Source organism: Leguminivora glycinivorella, chromosome 3, assembly GCF_023078275.1.
Source record: "Leguminivora glycinivorella isolate SPB_JAAS2020 chromosome 3, LegGlyc_1.1, whole genome shotgun sequence".
Taxonomy (NCBI): domain Eukaryota; kingdom Metazoa; phylum Arthropoda; class Insecta; order Lepidoptera; family Tortricidae; genus Leguminivora; species Leguminivora glycinivorella.
The window spans coordinates 2221954-2247706 of NC_062973.1; the positions used below are offsets into that span (position 1 = coordinate 2221954).

Consider the following 25753-nt stretch of genomic DNA (forward strand, 5'->3'; position numbering starts at 1 on the left):
AATCGTCAAAAAAAAAAGTCGGCCATTTTGAAAAAAAAATGGCGGCGTCAAAAACTGCCCAAGGTCCTCTATGACATTTGGTCGAACACTCCCCGGCTAACTCCAGCCGTTTGGCCAGGCCGTCCAACATTTTTTTACCCGGAACCGGTAGACCGACGGTCTGATCTATCCGGGGTCGCAGGACCAAACTCTATACGATAACACCAAACACTGCCACCTTCAAATCCCCCTTCTGGCTATTTTTGGAAAAATGTCAGTCGGGTTGTAGCTTTATATTATATAGATAGTTACAAGGGATCACTGTATGGCACGCTGGTAGGGTATGGCAATTATTTTATTAAACATACATACATACATACATACATTCACGCCTGTATCCCATAAAGGGGTAGGCAGAGCACATGAAACTACAAAAAGTCTCAGTGCCACTTTTGGCAATAAAAGGGTTGAAAGGAAACGAAAATTGTGACATTGCAGTGACAGGTTGCCAGCCTCTCGCCTACGCCACAATTTAACCCAAATCCCACAGTCGACTTCTACGACACCCACGGGAAGAAAGGGGGTGGTGAAATTCTTAACCCGTCACCACACGGGACGTTTAAACGGACGGGTTTTATTAAACATATATTTTACTAACCTTGGGCTTATTCTAAACATGGCTTTACCTAATAGATGACAAAACTTAATTATAATTTTTTTAATACTTTTTTTTCTCCTATCAGGATAGCAAGAGCACATAAGTCAGGAGCAAAGAAACATTCAAAATCTAAAAAAAAGCATAGCGTACATCAAATGAGACGTCTGTTTCATAAAGTATCATTACTTACGATGAAATATAATTTCAAAACAATACGCAATATTAGGAACACTGTGTGCAATTTACATTTAGAGCATGACTAACCTAACTATAACTAAGATAAGATTAACCTAAATAACATTAACAACTGAATATTACTGCATTAATATTATATACTGACGTCTGCAAAACCAGAAACATCTGTTAATATCCCGTATCTCAATGCAAATGTGACATTGCATAAACGATAAAAGCACATTTTATCTCAGAACTACATTTTCGCAACTATATCGACCTATATTAACTTACACCACAGGCCCCGTAGCCGAATGGCATTTCTCCGACGCCAAACGAAAGCGATACGCCGCTGGCTCTGTCGCGCCAATACGCAAGCGCGATAGAGATAGATATCTACTAGCGCTTCGTTTCGTGAGCGTTTCGTGAGCGTTTGTGCCATTCGGCTAGCCACCCAGATGTAAGAAGGAAGGAGATCAGATACGCCGGGCCATTTGTATGGATTGGCCATTTTTAGGGTTCCGTAGTCAACTAGGAACCCTTATAGTTTCGCCATGTCTGTCTGTCCGTCCGTCCGTCCGTCCGCGGATAATCTCAGTGACCGTTAGCACTAGAAAGCTGAAATTTGGTACCAATATGTATATCAATCACGCCGACAAAGTGCAAAAATAGAAAGTGGAAAAAAAATGTTTTATTAGGGTACCCCCCCCTAAACTTAAAGTGGGGAGTGATTTTTTTTTTTCATTTCAACCCTAACGTGTGATATATTGTTGGATAGGTTTTAAAAAATGAATAGGGGTTTACTAAAATCATTTTTTGATATTGTTAATATTTTCGGAAATAATCGCTTCTAAAGGAAAAAAAATTGCGTCCCCCCCCTCTAACTTTTGAACCATAAGTTTAAAAATATGAAAAAATCACAAAAGTAGAACTTTATTAAACCTTTCCAGGAAAATTATATTTTGAACTTGATAGGTTGAACAGTTTTTGAAAAAAATACAGGAAACTACGGAACCCTACACTGTTTTTTTCAAAGCTCACACATTTTTTTGGATTTGGAAATTTTTATGCGATTTCCACTCAGAATCGCGAGCTCTTTCAATCCTTTTTTTTTCTTCTATCAGGATCAAAAGATCTCGCGATTCTGAGTATGAATCGCGTAAAAAATACCCATGTTACAAAAAAAGTGGGGTAATTTAAAAAAAAAATGGCACAAATATGCCTGTCGCAAGTTCCTGAACTTATGCTTTTATTATTATGCTTTTATACTGTCTTATACCCTATCCTTACCTGAAATCTACATACAACACTGTAATCTTAACTTTAGAAAATCAATTTTAAGTTCACATTTGGAATGCACTGTTATATGAGATACGTGATTGTAAAAGTAACTAATGTATGCTTACGGCGATCTTCAAACTTCATATAAAACTGACAAGGTAGGTTCAATTTTAAACCACATGACAGCGACATTAAATTGATATTTGAAAGGCTCTTTTAGGTAAGATACGGGTGTGTGTAAGTGATAGTATAGTTGCGTCGAGTAGCCTATGGGTGTTTAGTAGTTTAGTAACAAGTAATTAGGAGAGTGAGGGAGTCACGTTTGTTCGAATCGGATTGTACAATGGCGTTTTAGGAATTGTCTATTGGGACAGTATAGTGTATAGTACAGGGCAGCGTGCAAGGGGATCTAAAGCCTCCGCCACACATTAAAGCGTTTTGATAGAGTAGCGTTAGCGGAGCGTCAGCGGAGCGCAATGATAGCGGTGCGCCGGCGGAACGCTGCGTTCCGCCCGCAATCCGCGCGCATTCCGCTCGCAATCCGCGCTCGTTAGTTCCCGCCGGCGTCCGCTGGGCGCAACGCCAGCGTTCGTCAGGCGCACCGCTATCGTTGCGCTCCGTTAACGCTCCGCTACCGCTCCGCCTGCGCTATCAAAACGCTCATGTGTGGCCGAGCTTTAAGGGTCTCCCCAAACACATCGACGCGCGCTTTCGTCGTCAAAAAATCGCTTGTTAGTATGAACATGTGACGACGACGCGTAAGCGTCCTTAATACTAACGAGCGATTTTTGGTCAGCTACTGAACACAAGTGTGACAGCCTTTACCACTTCCCAATGTTATTTGTTTGACATGTGCCGTCAATCACATGACACTAACTAGAATATTATTCTTAAGGGTCTCTCACACTAGTTAATTAATTATGTATGAAAAGGATGAAAAAAATTTTTTTGCGAATTTAACTAAAAGTGTTATACAGGGTGGTTCCTGATAACGAACCTAACGACATGTCGAATTTAACGGAAAACAAAAAAAAAACACGGTGTAAATCCTCAGGTCAGAACTGAAGCTTTTCCTCAACTAGTCTCATTAAATCTCACCACATTCCAAATTATTACGCGCAGGTTCTTGTGCATCGCGCGTTGAATAACGATATTAAATAACGTTTCGTTCCGCGATCCTGCTGGCAATTTGTAAATTATACTTAATTATAATAAGGTTCATGAAATAAAAACTTTGGAAACGGATTAAATCGCGTATAATGGTAAATTTTTATGAATTGTTTGAATGCTGTATAACTAGTTTTATTTATAGTGTGTGAACCTGCCTTAGAAATCTATATTATTTATGGTCATGTTTCGTTAATATTTCTTGTATGTGGAGCTTGCACATTGCAAAGCACATTGTAATTTTTCCTCAGTCACCCGTTGACCATCACGAACGCTGTAAGTGTTCGAAACGTCGAGATGAATTGTAAATTCGCGATTTAATCCGTTTCCATAGTTTTATTTCATGAGTAACTATCGCGGTAACCGAAGACAATATTATGATAAGAAAGTTTTTTGGATTGGTGAACATTATTACTAGCTTTTGATCACGTTCAATTCGAAAATTGCGGAATGCTTCATAAAAACTTCCACCCCCTATTTTAGTAAAGTAGGAGGTTAGAAAGAGACAAAAAGTAGCCTATGTCACTCTCCATCCCTTCAACTATCTTTACTTAAAAAATCACGTCAATTCGTCCCTCCGTTTTGCCGTGAAAGACGGACCAACAAACAGACACACACTTTCCCATTTATAATATTTTGTATGGATTTGGTTGTGATTTCGTTTCTCGCAGTTCTGGAACTCCAAGTTGTTTTGAGCATTCGTAGCCTGGTATAAATGAGCGTCAGAAGCAAAAGCAACGCAACTGGATAGGACAGTTACTATAGCCAGTTTTCATCGTTTTGCCCTTTTTTAGGGTTCCGTAGTCAACTAGGAACCCTTATAGTTTCGCCATGTCTGTCTGTCCGTCTGTCCGTCCGTCCGTCCGTCCGTCCGTCCGTCCGTCCGTCCGTCCGTCCGTCCGTCCGTCCGTCCGTCCGTCCGTCCGCGGATAATCTCAGTAACCGTTAGCACTAGAAAGTTGAAATTTGGTACCAATATGTATATCAATCACGCCAACAAAGTGCAAAAATAAAAAATGGAAAAAAATGTTTTATTAGGGTACCCCCCCTACATGTAAAGTGGGGGCTGATTTTTTTTTTCATTCCAACCCCAACGTGTGATATATTGTTGGCTAGGTATTCAAAAATGAATAAGGGTTTGCTAAGATCGTTTTTTGATAATATTAATATTTTTTGAATTTAAAAGTGGAAAATGTCTGCCTTGGGTGAGACTTGAACTCACGGCCTCTGGATCGATACTCCAGCGCTCTGCCAACTGAGCCACCAAGACTTCAACCAAGCCAGCGAAATTTTCCACTACTAAGGTCAATGGGACCCGTAGCGACATCTACCGTAAGAGTGTTAAACTTCTTAAACGGCAACCGGAGTTCCAAGTCATATTGGAAATTCACCAGTTACGATGCGCTAACTATGCTAAATTTTAACCAGAGGCCGTGAGTTCAAGTCTCACCCAAGGCAGACATTTTCCACTTTTAAATTTATTCTAAGCCTAACGGCATCGATTGCAGACGTTTCTGCTAATCAGAAGTTAAAATATTAATATTTTCGGAAATAATCGCTCCTAAAGGAAAAAAAAGTGCGTCCCCCCCCTCTAACTTTTGAACCATATGTTTAAAAAATATGAAAAAAATCACGAAAGTAGAACTTTATAAAGACTTTCTAGGAAAATTGTTTTGAACTTGATAGGTTCCGTAGTTTTTGAGAAAAATACGGAAAACTACGGAACCCTACACTGAGCGTGGCCCGACACGCTCTTGGCCGGTTTTTTTAGTATGAGTAGGTAAACGTTTGACCACGATCACACCTGATGGTAAGTAATGATGCGGTCTACGGTGGAGCACGCTTACCTATGAGATACCTATTTACTCTCGCTTTAAAGAGACCATTATCCCAGTCTATCAGAGGTCGGGTCTCATTGTGCATCGGCACCAAGTTATTCTATCCTGGGTCGTTGGTGTAAGTTTCTGTGCTTTTGAATCATTCTCCCCAGCCTTTTGCACAGACAATAGGTGGCGTTACTTGGCGACTGAAACGCAGCTTGGCTCTGTCACGCCACTTCAGAAGAGCGATAGACAGAGCTGGTTACAATATTGTAAATATTGTAATGTGGATACCCAGTTGCACACGGGCCATTTTTTTTAAAGTTGTCCACCCCACTTTTTTGTAACATGGGTATTTTTTACGTGATTAATACTCAAAATCGCGAGCTCTTTCGATATTCAGTATTCAGTCAAGAGGAAGAAACAGAGTGGAAGAGACCTTGTGTGGCCATTTTTTTTTTCAAAGTTGTCCACCCCACTTTTTTTTTAATTTGGAAATTTTTATGTGGTTTCCACTCAGAACCGCGAGCTCTTCGATTCTGATAGGAGAAAAAAAATGTCCCAAGAATTCCATACATTTTTTCGAATCTTCCATTCCGTTACCGCCATACAAAATGTATGAAAAAATGGTAACGGAATAGGAAAAAACCTTGGGACACTTTTTTTCTCCTATTAGAATTGAAAGAGCTCGCGATTCTGAGTGGAAACCACATAAAAAATTCCAAATTAAAAAAAAAGTGGCGTGGACAACTTTGAAAAAACAAAATGGCCACACAAGGTCTCTTCCACTCTGTTTCTTCCCCTTGACTGCATATTGATGTTGAGTACAGTTTTCACGGAGTTACAAACGCCAGTGTACTAGCACAGTATAATAAAGAGTACTATCGTACAGTAGGTATGGCCACTCCCGCTCCCCGCTGAAAGTGCGCCCACCAAATCGCGATCAGTCGACCTGTCATATCTCACTCATACAAGCATAGTACGCGTTCGCCTACACGAGCTTAGACTATATGCTAGAAACGCGCCTCTTTCATATATTTGATCGCCAGTGTCCGAGGTGTGGTACCAGTGTATTTAGCGTTATGTAACAGTGATACTAAAGCATCGAGATCTTCTTGCGTCTGCACACGAGCTTTAACATTACTTACTATTGGCTCATTCAGAGGTATCTAGACGGCGAATACCGCAACTGTTCTTCTAATAGGCAAATTTTAGTAGAGTCTATTCGGAAAGTAAAGAGCCGTGAAATGTATTAGAGTCCAATACATTTTACGACTCTTCAATTTCCGAATAGACTCTATTATGTTTTATTAAACTTTGATGCACAGAGAGATGATAATGATGAGAACATAAATATAAAGGCAAACCATTTAGTGATCGAAATGGTCCAAATTGGGATGGACTGTTCCATACATTTCGTTTGCATTGACATTCTCAATTTAGATATGTAATCTCAAATGATAATCGAATGAAGATAGAGTAAATGCGTACATTTTTATATGGAAAACATACCACTTTAGAATAGAATAGAATAGAATAGAAAGAATAAAATGTTAGCAGTGAACACTGATGAAAACAAAGAGTTGTCATATCACCTGTACAGTTCAGAACAAAATTCAAAAAGCGGTAATTTATCCGCTCCATTTAAAGCGCATTCAGCCGTTGCACCGCCAAATACAATTTAAAGGACAACATAATTATTACAACTCCCCCCCAAGCAAAACCCAGCCCTACCACTTTAGTAATAAGGTCTTATCTCGTTTGAAGTGTAAATACAAATAAAGCATGGTGCACACAATTGGCACCGTCTACGCGGAAGTGAGTAGTTGCCTTAACTACTCGATGCGGGTTGAATATACCCTTTAATTACTAAAGGTTCTAAGTGCAGTACATTTCCTTATACACACGCGACTTTTTGTAAATAGTTGGGTTGGATATCCTCTTTAATTAGAAAAAGATGTAAGTGCTGTATTTTTTCTTATAACATATGACTTTTTGTTTGTAGTTGAAGGATCATTCTTTAATATGGCGGACATATTGAAATTAATTTCGAATGATCGATTGAAATTAATGAGTTTTGCTTTAGTGCGGAATTAGAAGTTAATGTTAATTTAATAAGTTTTGCATTTATTTAAATTAATGAGTTCATAGTAGGACTTTAAGGTTTAGACGTCTAATCTAGATCTAAAATTCTCAGTAGTCTACGTATGTATAGGTTTTAGGTATACAGAGTATTTTTAATGTAAGACCTATACTTAACAATTTTTTCTCAAACATGGTATGAAATATTGATGTTATGTGCCTTATAATTGGCAGCGAAGTATGACGTTGCAGGTGCGGCTAGGACGATTGATAGATAATGGAATTTCATACAAACCTTGCAGGCCAAGGCCGGTAAAGTCTTCTTTTTTAATTTCCAAACACAGATAATTGTGACATAACATCCAGGTATTTAGCCAATTAAAAAAAAACTATAAGGGGCTTTATAGACGTGCCGACTGCAACTGGTACGGGCCCTAGACAATATTTGATTTTGGGTGCGTTTTCATACAAAAAATTTTTTTTTCGTTTTTTTTTAATTTTTTGTTTTTTTATAGGCGTATACGAGGTATAAAAGGGGAACGAAAATTCGATTATTTTTGCGCTACGACGCACCGTTTAGGAGATACAGCCATCCAAAGTTACTATTTTCAGTAGACTTTATTTATTTCATACCATGTTTGAGAAAAGCACTATACATACCTCTGTAGTAATGTACTATTATACTATGAGTTAAAGAGGTTTCGAAAACACCTCTAATAAGACATTTTTTAATGCCTTCAATTCGGCTGCCCTATGCAGAAATCAAGTATCTGCTTTTTGCCAAATTTTACAGTAGAGCGAAAAAACGATTTTGTTTTATTTTTCCTGATTATATGCTTATTAATTAATTGATAGCCTTTTAAACAGACGAACTTTATTATACTAGATATCATTAATAGTGTACTATAATTTTTTCTTCAAAATGGTTAGCACAATCATTTTAAAATACAAAAACAGCTTTCTGCGTAGAATGCGATAAGAAAATTTTAAAGCTTTTCTACAAGAAAGCAAGTATCTTGAACTGTTTTCATTTAGCTTTGGTAGGCTTCTTATTTTTAACTGTATCTAAAACAAAAACTACAGAACGGATTTTCATGCGGTTTTCACCAATAAATAAAATGATTCCGCGGAAAGGTTTTGGTATATAATTTGTTGAGATCTTGTTTAAATTGGTTGAAATATCTCAATTTTTGCTAATCAAGTCGGACAAAATTCTGCTAGCTGAGAGCTTTAATCGAAAACGCTGCCCAAACTGTTTGAGCTGTATCAAAACAATGTATCGCGAAATTGTGTATCTTTCATAGACATACAAAAAAGTCAGTAATAGATTATGTCTATCTTTTAAGGATAAATAACTATAACCATTTTTATGACAGCCCCGTGCGCAGCCGGGGCGGGCCGCTAGTAGATAGGTACCTATATGTATACAATGTATACATTTTAGATAGATGCCTTTAATGTAGTGTATGTCATGCTTGTGTAAATTAGGTTTTAATATAAATGCAATATTGAATGAATGAATGAATGAATGCTTTATTCATAAATGGTACATTTACAAGTCAGGTTGTGGTTATATACATACATGTCTATTTTTTAGTTTGCCTATTATTATTAATATCACATAAATAATTTCATTGTACATATTTATCTATGTTTTGCTATAGTAATTAATTACAAGTTTTCTTCAGTGTGATTGGGCCAATGACTTGTAGTCAGAGAAAAAATCATCAATCTTGTAACAAGCTAGTTGTATTAAGATATTTTTGAGTTGTTGACAAACATATTATCAGTAGGCAACTGTTTTACATCATCACTCAATGCATTGTATAACCTTATCCCGAGCACTGGTGAGGACTTCCTTGACTTAGTGAGCCGGCATGGGGGCACCCGCAGCAGCTCCCGCCTGCGTGTCACGGTGCCGGTCAACTGTCTATTTGTGGGCAGCCGGGCAAGATTCTGTCTCACATATTTACATGCTTCAAGTATATATACACTAGGCAAGGTTAGTATTCTAAATTTAATAAATAATTCCTTAGCTGGATGGTCACGTGGTTTTTGGGCCATTATACGGAGGGCGTATTTCTGTACTCTGAATACTCTCTCGCGATCTGCAGCAGTACCCCACAGGTCTACTGCATAAGTCATTATGGAATTGAAATAACCGAAATATGCTATTTTTAAGTTATCTTCAGTTAGGCTTAAAGTTAATCTAGACAACGCATAGCAAGCTGACGAGAGCCTATTACAATTGTTTTCAATATGAGGTGACCATGTCAGACCTGAGTCTATGAGAAATCCCAAGTATTTGACCTCGTTTACCTGCGGTACAGGAATGTTATTCATGTGTAAATTAAGTTTATCCTTTATAGTTTTTCTAAGTTGGAAGTGTATTACATTTGTCTTTTCAATATTGAGGATCATGCCATTCACCGTAAACCAGTTATGTATATCTTGTAGGGTTCGAGAAAGTTTAGTTTTTAATGCAGCAAAATTATCGGCAGATGTTATAATGCATGTATCATCAGCGAATATGACGAATTCTGAGTCGCTACAGGCAGAGGTTATATCATTTACAAGGATCAGAAACAAGGTATTTCCCATAGAAGAGCCCTGAGGGACGGCATGTGAGCCTATTTCCTGTGTGTCAGATCTACATGAGTTAACAAAAGTTGACTGTTTCCGATCGGCCAAAAAAGATTCTATAGTACTGAGAAATCCACCATTTACACCATACCGTGACAGCTTCGCGATAAGCAGTGAATGGTCGACGGTCTCGAAGGCGCGCGACAGGTCGCAGAACGTGGCTGCGACCTGTCGCCCGCCCTCGAGGTGCGCTAGCACACGGCGCGACAGGTCGCGCGCCGCGTCCGCCGTACTACGCCCCGACTGGTATGCGTACTGCTGTGGATTAATCAATTTGTTATCAATAAAATACTTCATCAACTGCATGCTCATTAGTCGCTCGAATACTTTAGAAACAATAGGTATCAAAGAAATAGGTCGATAGCATTTAAGGGCATCCATTTCGCCTTTTCCTTTGTATATCGGTTGCACCTTAACTATTTTTAACGGGTCAGGGTACACTCCGCTGTTAACGCACTGATTAAATAAAATAAGTAATATTGACACTAAATTTGGAGGATAGCAGTCAAGAATGTGTGTTGACATGTCATTGACGTCCTTCGAATGTTTCTTTTTTATGTTTTTAATAGCACTTAATATGTCTCGCACAGTAAACGGGTCAAACACAAACATAGGCGCTGGAGTGAGTAGGTATTTAGTTAAATAACCGAGCGCGTCGTAAGGACATGGGCTGTTGATGTGCATACTGGCTTGTATGTAGTACTGGTTGAGCCGAGCCGCCGCGTCAGCTGATCGCTCGGCGTCGCAGGTGCCAGCTGATCGACTCACCAGTACATCCAGAGGACTTGTTTTGTTATTTTTATTCCGGCATGTTTCGGCCGCAATGACATTCCAAACACTTTTACACATGTTTTGTTTACTATTCAATATTTGGTAGTTAAGATGATCTTTACGAACTTGTTTCAAGGTATACACATAGGTAATCTCAAGTGATTGTATTGTTTTAAATAAACTGTCATCATTAGGGTTGTAAGAGTATTTAATTTTTAATTGCCTGATTTCTCGTCTAATGCTGCGTACAAGGTCGTTGGCCCATTCACTTACATGTTTTTTAATTGGTTGTTTTTTCAATGGAAAGTTAATGTCAAAACAATGTTTTAAAACGTGAAGTACCTTTTCAAGTTTATTACTTGGGCAGATTTTTAACATCATTATCTTGTCCCAATCATAAAATTCTAGGTATTGACAAAAACTGTGATTGCGTTCATTTGAGAATGATCGTTTAATTAACACATTATCTTGTTGAGGAACATTACAAGTGTTAATGTTTATATTTACATAATGATGGTCAGAAAATTGCAGTTTATTACATATTACATTTATTATATCAGACTTTAGCATATTAGTGTAAGCATGATCAATACATGTTTCAGAGTGGTTTGTTATTCTAGTAGCAGATTTAACAATTTGTTTGAACCCAAATCGATTCAATATCATGTTTAATTCCTTAATATTATTACATTTATTAAAGTAGTCTAGGTTCATGTCGCCCAATATGAGTACTTTGTTATTTTGAAAAATTGACATACTAAGTAATTCATTTAATTTGGTAAAAAATAAGTTTACATCACCCTTTGGTTGCCTGTAGATGCATGCAACGACAAGGTCCAAGCCGACACATTCCACAGCACACACTTCAAATTCCATCTCCTCACACAAGGCTGATACTTCCTTTCGTTCGATTGTTAATATGTCCTGTCGGGCGTAAATACATGCTCCTCCTCCCATCCTAGTTGGCCGGCAGTAGTGAGCACGGAGACTTTAGTTCATTATATTAACCGAAGTCAATTCGTTGGATTTGAGCCACAGCTCGGTTAAACAGATTATATCAATCCTGTCTCGCAGCTGTAGCTCAGCTTCTAGTTGATATGTTTTGTTGCTAAGTCGGTTTATGTTTTGATGAAGCACTGATATACACTGCTCTTTCAGGTCAGGTTTCCGGTGTTCACATTGAGTTGGGCTGCTGGTTAGCTGGTGATCTTCTGTGCCTCTGGTGTAGAAAGGGTTTCCATTCAGAGATTGTTGTATTTAGTGGCCAAGCCGCCGTGTTAAGGAAGTCATCGTAGGCGGAGGATGGAATACCTATTTTATATGATTTGTAGGTTTCATGCCTCGACTTAATTTCTTCCACAGTGTATTGATGCTTGTCATTTAATCTTTTGAGATGGCTAATTATGCTATCCACGGAGGAAGTAGTGCTAAAATGACATCCATGTAGATATTTTATGACTTCAACTCCTTCTAAGGAAGTGTTTGTGGCGGAGCCCTTTATGACCGTTGGTTTGTATGATCGCCTTTTTGCTTGCACACGCGTCCATGGTCGTTCTTCGTGGTCTTGGGACTCTTGACGAGATGTTTCTTCAATCGTATCATTTCTTGATTCAGTCATATTTAACAGAGTTGGCGTGTTCACTGTCACGTCCTGCTTAGCATTTGTGTGGCTATTATTTATTTGGCTAGCGCCGGCGTCAGTTTCTTTTTGTTTGTTGTTGGTTTTTTCCATGAGCTGAGCGGTCCGCTTTGTCTGACCAGCTGGCGGTTTGGTAGGTTTCGCAATCTTCTCCTTCGCGCGCAATGCAGATTCGCGCTGTGGTTTCGCCCGTCCGTTTGCGGGAGCAGGGCCGGGACAGTTAGTTGGCGTTGAGGTACGCAGCGGCATTGGATTTTGCGTGGTTTTCTGTGTTCGAACAGTTTGTGTTGATGTTGACACTTCGCCATTTTGAGAGGTTATTACAGTTTTGAGTTCACATATTTCACTGTTCATAAAGTCAATTTTTTGTAATATGTCACAAATTTTCAATTCTATAGGTTTAAGGACAATTTGAAATACACTTTTTATACGATCTAACTCGATTTGATCCATTTTTTATGATTAAAATGAATTTCAAACACGCTCAAAGATGCTTGCTCACCGCCGGTGTTGCCAGCACTGAGTAATACACGGAAAAGAAGCTCTGGTTGTGTTTGAATGCAAGTTCTTAATCTTAAGAAAGATTATAGGTTTAAGAGGTTTATCTGTCACGAAGAGTTCAAAAATACTCCTGAAACTTAATCAAGTACTTACGTTGTGGGAGACTATTTAAATAATAAAAAAACCTCGAAAGCGATTTCCCGTGGAACGCACAATATTAATTAAGTACAGTAGGTAGGTGCCTAAATACTCGGAAGACAAAAAAAATAATGAAAGTTATAGTCTTCCTTAATTATAATATCTAATAGGGAACTTGATTGTAGTTAAAATAAAATATTTTATACCATGCAGGAAATAAAGCATAAGAATTATGAGATAAGCCAGGGTAGAAATATATGTATAAAGTTACTGAGTTGACCGTGACGTCACTCAATTCAATGTCATATAAATTCCATTATTAGCAAGTCTTTCAAATTCGTTTTGACAGTTCTTAAAAAGAAGCTGATTTGACTACGAGGCTAGTAGCCTATTTATCAACTAACCAACATGCAATAATTATGTAAACGTGTGTTCGTTATATGTATTTTCGTATTTTGTATAAAAGAAGTTACATATTAAATAAGACAAGTTCCTTGTGCTTTTACTGTTTAGATACATCTGGTTGTTTTTTAATACTAAGACAATTTCTACCCGAAACCCAAATTAATACATGTATTAGTAATTACAAGCTTTTGACATCATAACAAAATGATAGACGCCGAAGTCAAGTAACTTCGCAATGAATATAAATAGTTCTACGCTGAAGTCAAGTAACTTATCAATAAATATCAATATTTCTACGCTGAAGTCAAGTAACTTCGCAATCAATATCAATATTTCAACTCTGAAGTCAAGTAACTTAGCCATCTAATATGAATTGCAAGTATCTTTCGCAAGATACTCGATTTCAAGATAGAAATAGGGTAGATACTTGACTTTAGCGTAGAATACCCCGTTAAAAAAAGATACTTAAATTTTTTAAAGTTCTGTATTTTGAAAAATATACATTATAAAAATTTCAAAAAAATACTAAGAGATGTATTTTGAAAAACTGAATCGAAAGATGTAAAAAACCATTTTTTGGAAAATTTTGAGATACTTGATTTCTGCGTAGGGCAGCCGAATTTGCCCAGCAGTGGGACACAATATAGGCTACACATATATGTATAAAAAAAGCATGCGTCACATGCCCAAGGAACAAAATAAAATAAAAAAACTAAGCATACAAGTTAGTAGGTATAACTCAAGTCCTAGAAATGTTATTTCTATCATTCGTTACGTTTTAGAAATGTGTAGTTATGAAATGGAATCATTGAAATGTGTTTTGTTCTGTAACATTTGCAAATCAAGCCATTGATGATATACAGAGTGGGGCCTGTAACAAAGGCGAAGAATTGAACTGTAGGCTATTCTCCTTATACTGATCAACATTTGTTCAGTGACTTTTAAAAATTATGAAGTCTTTAAATTTTTAATTTTTCATACAAAATAAATATTAGCATCAATGTACGCCATTATTGTTGTCATTGACGTTGTCTGTCACACTTTAGACTTAACAGAATTCGCAATACATTACCTCTTAGAAAAAACTTTCAAGGGTGATAAAAATCAAAATACAAGTTATTTTTAAAAGTCGCCGAACAAATGTTGATCAGTATAAGGAGAATAGCCTAAAGTTCAATTCTTCGCCTTTGTTACAGGCCCCACTCTGTATGATCTCAGATACTATTAAATAATATTGAGTAACTATTTCACGTAATATACAGAAACCGTATAAGAGCATCCACAATATCCAGACGACCGGTCTGACTCAGTCGGTAGTGACCCTGCCTGCTAAGCCGCGGTTCTGGGTTCGAATCCCGGTAAGGGTATTTATTTGTGTGATGAGCACAGATATTTGTTACTGGGTCATGGATGTTTTCTATGTATATAAGTATGTATTTATCTATTTAAGTATGTATATCTAAGAATATGGGCCAAATTGTCAAAACTGAGGTTCAAAAGTTTTAAGCCTGTGTCAAGAGATGGCAGCCTATGCACTGTGATTACACATTTTACTTTGACAGTAACTCTCTATAATACTCGATCCTCTTTGGTTATACCTATAAAATAAAACAATATCGTAGCAATAAAATTGATCACTGCGGCCTTTTAAATCAAATCATATTTGGTCATGGTTTACCAAGGTCTAGGTTATCGGCGGTTTTTGGTCTCAATTTGGTGGAACTTGTTTTGGTCTTTGGCGATTTCCAGTTTTATTCGATATGGCCTTATTCAATCAATCATATGTGATTGTGCACGGGAAAACGTCCCACTTTGTCTATTGCTCTAAAATCGCTTTGCCACTTTATTCATATAAAGATAAAGTAATAAATAAATTAATTATTTGCGAGTAAATTTCGCCTTAATAGTAACCGACAAAGTGGGACATTTTACTAAACACACTCACATAAGATTATCGGTTGTTGTTGATACATAATTTTATCAACCGCAAATGCAGTTGAGTTAATGAGTTAATTAAGTAAGAACGATTTCCATCAGACATGGCTAAGAACACTCCCGACTAAATCAGCTTAAAAAAAATCTAAATCTAAATCGGTTCATCCGTTCAGGAGCTACGACGCCACAGACAGACACACATACACACAGTCAGACAGACACATCAGACTTATAAAACCCCGTCGTTCTTGCGTCGGGGGTTAAAAATCGACTATTTCATTTACAATTTATATTTCTATGACAAAGTTATTACGACAGAGGTATTTGAAAGTAAGTATAAATACCTTCCCTTATTAACATTAGCAGCGTTGACGTAAATGCAGACATTTAATTTAATACGTTTTTTTCTTTGTTTCTGTGTATGTATATCACCTTGGTTGACCAAGGTTCAAAAGAGTCATTCACTTTGAGAAAGCTTTACTTTAGTATTACGCAGTTTTGATAATATGACTATTGTAATACCCTTCGACTGAACCATAATGTCTTTTTAACCCCTGACGCAAAAACGACGGGGTTTTATAAGTTTGACATGTTTGTCTGTCTCTGTGTGTGTCTGTCTGTGGCATCGTAGCTCCCGAACGTATGAACCGATTTAGATTTAGTTTTTTTTTGTCTGAAAGCTGAGTTAATCGGGAGTGTTCTTACTATGTCGCGGTCGGAGGATTTATCAAAATCTTAATTTTCAATATAATTTTTATTTTAGGGCGGTGAGTATCACCTGAGCATAAGCTCATACGTACTTAGTATTCGCAACAAAAACAAGCCTTTACGCGCGTGAAGATACCTATGCTAGTCTGATATTGAGTTCAAACCACTTTCAGTATTACAATTATAAAAAAAAAAACCTACTGGAATCTTGTAGACATACATATTATTGGCTAGCAGTAGCCCAAGATCCGGAAGAATGGAAGAAGAGACCTTTGGCCAAGCAGTGGGGCACAATAGGCTCATAATAAGAATAATAAATTTATAGTTTAAAAAACTCTAGAAAAACACGCTTTTATAAATGCACGTAAAAGCCAAAAATAAATTATGGATCGTTCAAGTTGTCTCTATTGCTGGGATGAAGAGTAAACTATGTGCTTTTAATTATAATATTTGATTGTAAAAGCGTGGGGCGCTGCAGTCGTGCTGCAAGTCCAGTTAGCGCGCCAATCTGTGTAAACTGCTTCTCGTAATATAGCTTAACTTGATTTCTCAGCAAGTTATACAAAAAGTTTTCCTGTTACAGCGCCCCACGCTTTTACAATCAAATATTATAATTAAAAGCACATAGTTTACTCTTCATCCCAGCAATAGAGACAACTTGAACGATCCATAATTTATTTTTGGCTTTTACGTGCATTTATAAAAGCGTGTTTTTCTAGAGTTTTTTAAACTATAAATTTATTTTATATTTTTTAGTCGTTAATAATGAAATATATTTAAAATTTAAACAAAATAGTACATTTCGATACAAGTGCGAAAAAGAGGAAGAATTCCCTTTTCGCACGTGTATCAAACGACGTTTTTCAGTACAGATGGACCTCCGAAGTTTCGACCTGGCATATAATGAAACACTTCTCGCACTAGTGCGTAAAAAAAACACCATCTGTACTGAAAATATTATTTCAAGTAGGCGAATTTCGCAAGCCATTTGTGGCTTAACACGTATTGCTACTTAATAAGAATTAATACCACGATGTATAGGTACCAAGTTTATCGCAATAAAGTCATTCATTTAAACATTTTTTCATAGTGCTGCGCTATTTTGAAGATTAATGCAATACAGAACTTAAGGATTTCATCTTACAGAGTAGGAAAGAGACAAAAGGTTAAATTTTCTCAGTCGCTCTCTAGTATATTTGCGTGGGGTTGAACCTGGATATGGAACGTGGACGCGACAGTTTGCTAAGCAACTAAAAGACTGATAGTGGCTCTGGGATCTGTAGACCTTCGCGACGTGCTTAGCAGTGGTGTGGCGTGAAATTTTTCGTTGATAAAGCCCTTACTTTTGCCCCCCTTACTTTTGCTCTTAAGGGTCACAAGAAAGCCCTAACCCAACTTATTTTAAATATTACATTGATATTTCTCTTATGCGGGGGGCTTCGCCCCCCGAGCCCCCTTTCTTTGCTCTTAAGGGTCACAAGAAAACCCTAACCCAACTTATTTTAAATATTACGTTGATCTTTCTTTTATGCGGGGGGCTTCGCCCCCCGAGCCCCCCTTACTTTTGCACTTAAGGGTCACAAGAAAACCCTAACCTAATTTATTATAAATATTACGTTGATCTTCTTTTATGCGGGGGGCTTTGCCCCCCGAGCCCCCCTTTCTTTGCTCTTAAGGGTCACAAGAAAACCCTAACCCAAATTATTTTAAATATTACGTTGATCTTTCCTTTATGTGGGGGCTTCGCCCCCCGAGCCCCCCTTTCTTTGCTCTTAAGGGTCACAAGAAAACCCTAACCCAACTTATTTTAAATATTACGTTGATCTTTCTTTTATGCGGAGGCTTCGCCCCCCGAGCCCCCCTTACTTTTGCACTTAAGGGTCACAAGAAAACCCTAACCTAATTTATTTTAAATATTACGTTGATCTTCTTTTATGCGAGGGGCTTTGCCCCCGAGCCCCCCTTACTTTTGCTCTTAAGGGTCACAAGAAAACCCTAAACCAACTTATTTTGAATACTACGTTGATATTTTTTTTTGCGGGGGCTTCGCCCCCCGAGCCCCCCTTTCTTTGCTCTTAAGGGTCACAAGAAAACCCTAACCCAACTTATTTTAAATATTACCTTGATCTTTCTTTTATGCGGGGGGCTTCGCCCCCCGAGCCCCCCTTACTTTTGCACTTAAGGGTCACAAGAAAACCCTAACCTAATTAATTTTAAATATTACGTTGATCTTTTTTTTATGCGGGGGGCTTCGCCCCCGAGCCCCCCTTTCATTGCTCTTAAGGGTCACAAGAAAACCCTAACCCAACTTATTTTAAATATTACGTTGATCTTTCTTTTATGCGGGGGGCTTCGCCCCCGAGCCCCCCTTTCTTTGCTCTTAAGGGTCACAAGAAAACCCTAACCCAACTTATTTTAAATATTACGTTGATCTTTCTTTTATGCGGGGGGCTTCGCCCCCCTTACTTTTGCACTTAAGGGTCACAAGAAAACCCTAACCTAATTAATTTTAAATATTACGTTGATCTTTTTTTTATGCGGGGGGCTTCGCCCCCCGAGCCCCCCTTTCTTTGCTCTTAAGGGTCACAAGAAAACCCTAACCCAACTTATTTTAAATATTACGTTGATCTTGCTTTTATGCGGGGGGCTTCGCCCCCGAGCCCCCCTTACTTTTGCACTTAAGGGTCACAAGAAAACCCTAACCTAATTAATTTTAAATATTACGTTGATCTTTTTTTTATGCGGGGGGCTTCGCCCCCCCTTACTTTTGCTCTTAAGGGTCACAAGAAAACCCTAAGCCAACTTATTTTAAATACTACGTTGATCTTTCTTTTATGCGGGGGCTTCGCCCCCCGAGCCCCCCTTTTGTTTATTTACTCTTGAGGGTCACAAGAAATCCCTAAAGCAACTTATTTTGAATACTACGTTGATTTTTTTTTGCGGGGGGCTACGCCCCCCGAACCCCCTTAGTTTTGTTCTTCAGGGTCACAAGAAAACCCTAACCCAACTTATTTTACATACTACGTTGATCTTTCTTTTATGCGGGGGCTTCGCCCCCCGAGCCCCCCTTTTGTTTATTTACTCTTGAGGGTCACAAGAAATCCCTAAAGCAACTTATTTTGAATACTACGTTGATTTTTTTTTGCGGGGGGCTTCGCCCCCCGAACCCCCCTTAGTTTTGCTCTTAAGGGTCACAAGAAAACCCTAAGCCAACTTATTTTAAATACTACGTTGATCTTTCTTTTATGCGGGGGCTTCGCCCCCCGAGCCCCCCTTTTGTTTATTTACTCTTGAGGGTCACAAGAAATCCCTAAAGCAACTTATTTTGAATACTACGTTGATTTTTTTTGCGGGGGCTTCGCCCCCGAACCCCCCTTAGTTTTGTTCTTCAGGGTCACAAGAAGACCCTAACCCAACTTATTTTACATACTACGTTGATCCTTTTTTTTGCGGGGGCTTCGCCCCCGAGCCCCCTTTTTGCTCGTAAGGGTCACAAGAAAACCCTAACTCAACTTATTTTAAATATTACGTTGATCTTTCTTTTATGCGGGGGGCTTCGCCCCCCGAGCCCCCCTTACTTTTGCTCTTAAGGGTCACAAGAAAACCCTAGCCCAACTAATTTTAAAAATTACATTGATCTTCCTTTTATGCCGGGGGCTTCGCCCCCCCGAGGGCCCCTTTCTTTCCTCTTAAGGGTCACAAGAAAACCCTAACCCAACTTATTTTAATTATTACATTGATCATTTTTTTATGCGGGGGGCTTCGCCCCCCGAGCCCCCCTTTCTTTGCTCTTAAGGGTCACAAGAAAACCCTAAACCAACTTATTTTAAATACTACGTTGATCTTTCTTTTATGCGGGGGTCTTCGCCCCCCGAGCCCCCTTACTTTTGCTCTTAAGGGTCACTAGAAAACCCTAACCCAACTTATTTTAAATATTACATTGATCTTTCTTTTATGCGGGGGGCTTCGCCCCCCGAGCCTCTCTTACTTTTGCTCTTAAGGGTCACAAAAAAACCCTAGCCCAACTTATTTTACACACTACGTTGATCTTTCTTTTTTGCGGGGGGCTTCGCCCCCGCTCCCAATTTTGCTTTTGTTATCAATTTTTCTTTTGCATGTGGACGCTAGCCCGCGACCTGGGCTACATATTTAAGGGTCACAAAAAAGACCCTTACCTGACTTAATAGTTTAGATACTTATTCGGTCTTTCCTTTTTCCGCTCATAAGGGTCGCAAGGAAACCCTAACCTAACTTAGGCCTCGCTTCGCTTCGGTCAATAATAGGTCTGTTATAACGTTGAAAACGTAACGTTCAAAGTTCATTACGAGGCCCTTCTCACAAGCGCAACCACAACTATGATACGATATGCCACCATGGAATGCCAGTGCCAATCTTCGGGCTTCATTATCAGACCTTGAAACCTATTCGTGGTCAAAGTTCATTATAAGACTTTTCTAAGAAACCCAAAAACTGCTATGATACGATGTTCCATCATGTAGTTCCAGTTCATATCTTCCGGCTCCATCATCAGACCTTGAAACCTAATCGTAGTCTAAGTTCATTACAAGACTTTTCTAAGAAACCCAAAAACAGCTATGATACGATGTTCCATCATGTAGTTCCAGTTCATATCTTCCGGCTCCATCATCAGACCTTGAAACCTAATCGTAGTCAAAGTTTATTACAAGACTTTTCTAAGAAACCCAAAAACAGCTATGATACGATGTTCCATCATGTAGTTCCAGTTCATATCTTCCGGCTCTATCATCAGACCTTGAAACCTAATCGTAGTCAAAGTTTATTACAAGACTTTTCTAAGAAACCCAAAAACTGCTATGATACGATGTTCCATCATGTTGTTCCAGTTCATATCTTCCGGCTCCATCATCAGACCTTGAAACCTAATCGTAGTCTAAGTTCATTACAAGACTTTTCTAAGAAACCCAAAAACAGCTATGATACGATGTTCCATCATGTAGTTCCAGTTCATATCTTCCGGCTCCATCATCAGACCTTGAAACCTAATCGTAGTCAAAGTTTATTACAAGACTTTTCTAAGAAACCCAAAAACAGCTATGATACGATGTTCCATCATGTAGTTCCAGTTCATATCTTCCGGCTCCATCATCAGACCTTGAAACCTAATCGTAGTCTAAGTTCATTACAAGACTTTTCTAAGAAACCCAAAAACAGCTATGATACGATGTTCCATCATGTAGTTCCAGTTCATATCTTCGGGCTCCATCATCAGATCAGTTCAACAGTATCATATTATTGTATTGTCATCAGAACTACATACAGCTGCCAATTTTCATTACGCTACGATCCTTGGAAGATGGTTAAATTAGCCTCCGCAGATTCCATTACATAGTTAGTTACATACACGACGACCTAATAAAAGCGTGTTAAAAATATAGAAAGAACGAACAGAATAATAGTGGAATCATATATGTATAAATGTCACTATGAAAATGCACAAGATGAAATAAAACTCCTTGACACTAACAATGTTACACATATTACACTTGTACCAAAGAACAACATACACTTTACCTCACACCTGACACAATAAGAATAGCGTGGGAAAAAACCCAAATTTCACAAAACGTTAATGAAAAAGAAACAATAAGAATTCCGAAAGAAACAATTAACAATATAGAGCATAGTACTATTGGCCTTGAAGAACAATAGTTATTAAAGATTAGATCTGTAGGAACTATAATGCAATAGTGTTCGTGATCGATTTATCGAAAATTGGATTGTGTTTAAGGCATTGATTTCCGCTTTGAAGGTGTTAAGAACGCGGTAAGTAATTGTTATACTAAATTTACCACAAATGTCAGAGATCTAAAGTAGATAAGTTTTTTAAATTATGGAATGGGTACCGTATCAATTGTAAATTAGATGTACAAATGTGAGACAATTATAATGGATCTCAGCAGCCATTAAGGGTTATTGTAACAAACACATAATCTGCGCCTTTTAGAGCTGAGACACGTTATTCTAGCAGGACAGAAAATAAGATGGGATCGCAAAGTTCAATTGAAGTTTTAGGAACTAACACTGTCTTATCACAACCTCTCAAAATTCCTATACCTATTATACTTATGAGGAGATCAGTAGGGCTAAGATTGATGGCTGTCTATCATTTAACATCATGTATGTCACGTTCTAATAAGTATTTAGGTATTGTAAGTGCGAAAGCGACACAATTACAAGTGACTAAAACACGACCATGATACGGTGTGGTCTCATTTAATCACGTGCTTTCAAAGATCTTATTATAAACCTAAAAACGCTACTTCTCCCTTTTTAAGAAGGTAGCCTTTGTTATACTGCAGTTTATGGAACGATTATTCTCCACTTATCTGCTGCATTACTACTTATTTGCTTCAGAAACGAACGAAGACCTAGGTAAGCAAGATTTAATAAAATATTTTTACTCCAAATCCAACAGTCATATTGTACGAATCCAACATTGTACCTGATTAAAGTCGTTTAGCTTTTTTAAGATCAGTGCATGGATACCTTGAGTAGGACATACTTGCATGTACAAATTACATATTATTTTATCATTGTAATGAAATACAAAAGAAGTTTTTCTACATAAATGGTGGAGGGTACAATAAATTTTCTGCCGACAAACTGCTGTGCAGTTTGGCGGACAAGTTTAAAACTTTACTGTAAGTTTCTTTTCTTATAATAAAAAAACCGGCCAAGAGCGTGTCGGGCCACGCTCAGTGTAGGGTTCCGTAGTTTTTCGTATTTTTCTCAAAAACTACTGAACCTATCAAGTTCAAAACAATTTTCCTAGAAAGTCTTTATAAAGTTCTACTTTTGTGATTTTTTCCATATTTTTAAAACATATGGTTCAAAAGTTAGAGGGGGGGGGACGCACTTTTTTTTCCTTTAGGAGCGATTATTTCCGAAAATATTAATATTATCCAAAAACGATCTTAGTAAACCCTTATTCATTTTTAAATACCTATATAACAATATATCACACGTTGGAGTTGGAATGAAAAAAAATATCAGCCCCTACTTTACATGTAGGGGGGGTACCCTAATAAAACATTTTTTTCCATTTATTATTTGTGCACTTTGTTGGCGTGATTGATATACATATTGGTACCAAATTTCAGCTTTCTAGTGCTTACGGTTACTGAGATTATCCGCGGACGGACGGACGGACGGACGGACGGACGGACGGACGGACGGACGGACGGACGGACAGACAGACATGGCGAAACTATAAGGGTTCCTAGTTGACTACGGAATCCTAAAAAAGACTTACGTCAAAATCCTTCCGGCTTCAGGGTTCCTGTAGATGTCACACTTGTGAAGAGGCCTGGTTTCGTCTCCAGGGATGAACTGTCCCGTCCTCTCGCATAATGCTCGGTGGATCTGGAACTGAAGCACTGTGCTGACGAAGTATCTGTGGACAAAGAGAACTTGATTAGTTTAGGGTGGTTAAGGTAGCAATAACTTAAGTGGGACTGGGTTGGACACGTCTGCCGCATGCATCCTGAAAGGTGGACCAAAATGGTTACCGAGTGGGACCCACGGAGTACCATAGATGGTGTAGGTCGGGGTTCAGGCAGACCGAAAAGGAGATGGTGCGACGACCTGGAGAATTTTTTTCCCAACTGGTGGAGAAATGCGAGTGATAGTGTCAAGTGGAGGAAGAGAGGGGAGGCCTTTGCCCAGCAGTGGGAGACTAATGCAGGCTATTAAAAAAAAAGAAACTTGTAAACAATGAAGTTTCTTTCTTTCTATGGGTGTCATGTTAATGGACTTACTAAATAATTTCGTCAGAATCGTCACCTAGTAATTAAATAGTATCCCAGTTTGCCTGTTTATGAATCGGATGATTCTAGGTTCGAATCGTTTTTTGTGTGATAGGCACAGGTATGTTTTCAAGATTCATAGGAGTTTTCTATGTAAGTATTTAAGTATTTTTGTAGTACGCCTAGCCGGCCACACTCATTAACTTTCTTGACTTCTTTACAATAAATTCAAAATTATAAAGTTAAAAGACACAACAGTAAATACAAATTCTGAAAATAATTCAAACACAAGACATTGCATTTGGCATGAAAACTTATAATGGTCCGACTCACAATACGTCACAAATTACGCCTCTTCGATGAATGTTTGTTAATTTCACCCATAACTCGATCGGTTTACAAGGGCATAAATAGCTCTAACTATGCAAGCACTATGTAATCATTGAATCAATTCATACAATATGATCATCAATCAGTCGTTCATGAATTAAATTACCTCATACTTCGGTGAATTATTTTAAATCGTAAGTTATTTGGTAACGGTGTGTAATAGGACGGGTGGGGCGCCACTGTCGGCGGGGAGATTTTTAGTGTTCCAGAAAATTACACATTATATTGCATGGATAGAAGAACACATAGTCCTTTTGACAATTTAATGAAATAGTGCCCCCCGTCCCCGTGTCTTATAAGCACGCAGGAAAAAGTCAGATGACTATTTTTGAGAATGGAATGGAATATACAATGAACCTATATCTTTTATTTGTATCAGTCTGTATTTTTTCTTCTTCATCATGTTTATTTTTTTTAGATGTAGTTTGACATTTAGAGACTCTATACATCTCTAACATCTCTTATTAATCATAGTAACTCGTACTTTCGTTGAATTCATACTATTTATTGTAATTGTTGACATGTAAAAGTGCCCCTGTGGCCTACTTGCTGAATAAATGTTTCTGATTTTTTTTTAGGGTGAAAGCTATGGACTAAAGCAGTGGTGGGCAAACTTTTTTCACTGGGGGCCAAAATAAGAAAGATTTTATAGCGGCGGGCCAGATTTACAACAAAAATGCTTTAATACTACACTGGCCGTATAACACACTATTTGGAAAGACCAGTGGCGGGCCGGATACAATCCTTTCGCAGGTCGGACTATACTTTTAGGAAGCTGATACATTCGTTTTTGACTACATTTTTTTCTGCTGAATTGGCGGTAAAAACCGCTATAACTGGGCCCCAACGAAGTCTAACCGCGTTACGATCTCACGCGGCTCTAATTTATAGTGACGGCGCGACGCATAATGTGGTTATGCCGGATTCTATCTACTAGTGTTTTCTCAAGCTCTTCACATAAGCAGTTAATAGTCCCTATGATGACGTGCATCTACTGCGTGATAAGTACATTTTGTATATGGGCTCCCAGTTTTATAGTGACTTTAGATTCCTATTACTACTCATCATCATCCTCCTTGCGTTATCCCGGCATTTGACACAGCTCATGGGAGCCTGGGGTCCGCTTTAACTACTAATCCCAAGATTTTAGGCACTAGTTTTTACGTAAGCGACTGCCATCTGACCTTCCAAATTCCAAATTCTTAAACTAGACCTTATTGGAATTAGACCGGTTTCCTCACGATGTTTTCCTTCACCGAAAAGCGACTGGCAAATATCAAATGACAATTCGCACATCAATTCCGAAAAACTCATTGGTACGAGCCGGCGTTTGAACCCGCGCGAAAGTCGCACACTCTTACCGCTAGGCCACCAGCGCTTCCTACGACTACTATTTTCATATTTATAAAGTTTCCGCTACAATAGGGCCCAACCCGTGTTCTAACCGCGTTGCGATCTCACGCGGCTCTGATTTATAGTGACGGCGCGACGCGATGTGGTTATGCCGGATTCTGTCCGCTAGTGTCGTACCGGTGCCATTATTACATCCAGCCTGTCCTGTCTTTGACAACTTTCAGTTGGTAACACAATTGTAATTGCCACTATAATTATTATATGCCTGATTCGATTTAGAAACGAAACTACCCATTTTCTTTTTTTTTGTTACTAATACCTC

The 25753-nt window shown here is 38.3% G+C and overlaps 1 protein-coding gene across 1 annotated transcript in view; it reads right to left on the minus strand.

Moving 5' to 3' along the window:
• LOC125242606 (angiotensin-converting enzyme-like) overlaps positions 1 to 25753 on the minus strand; it is a 274968-nt gene that overhangs the window by 17550 nt on the left and 231665 nt on the right. The window contains exon 10 of the mRNA XM_048151399.1: positions 23196 to 23336. Coding sequence (XP_048007356.1) covers positions 23196 to 23336 — 141 coding nt within the window. The remainder of the gene's footprint in view (positions 1 to 23195; positions 23337 to 25753) is intronic.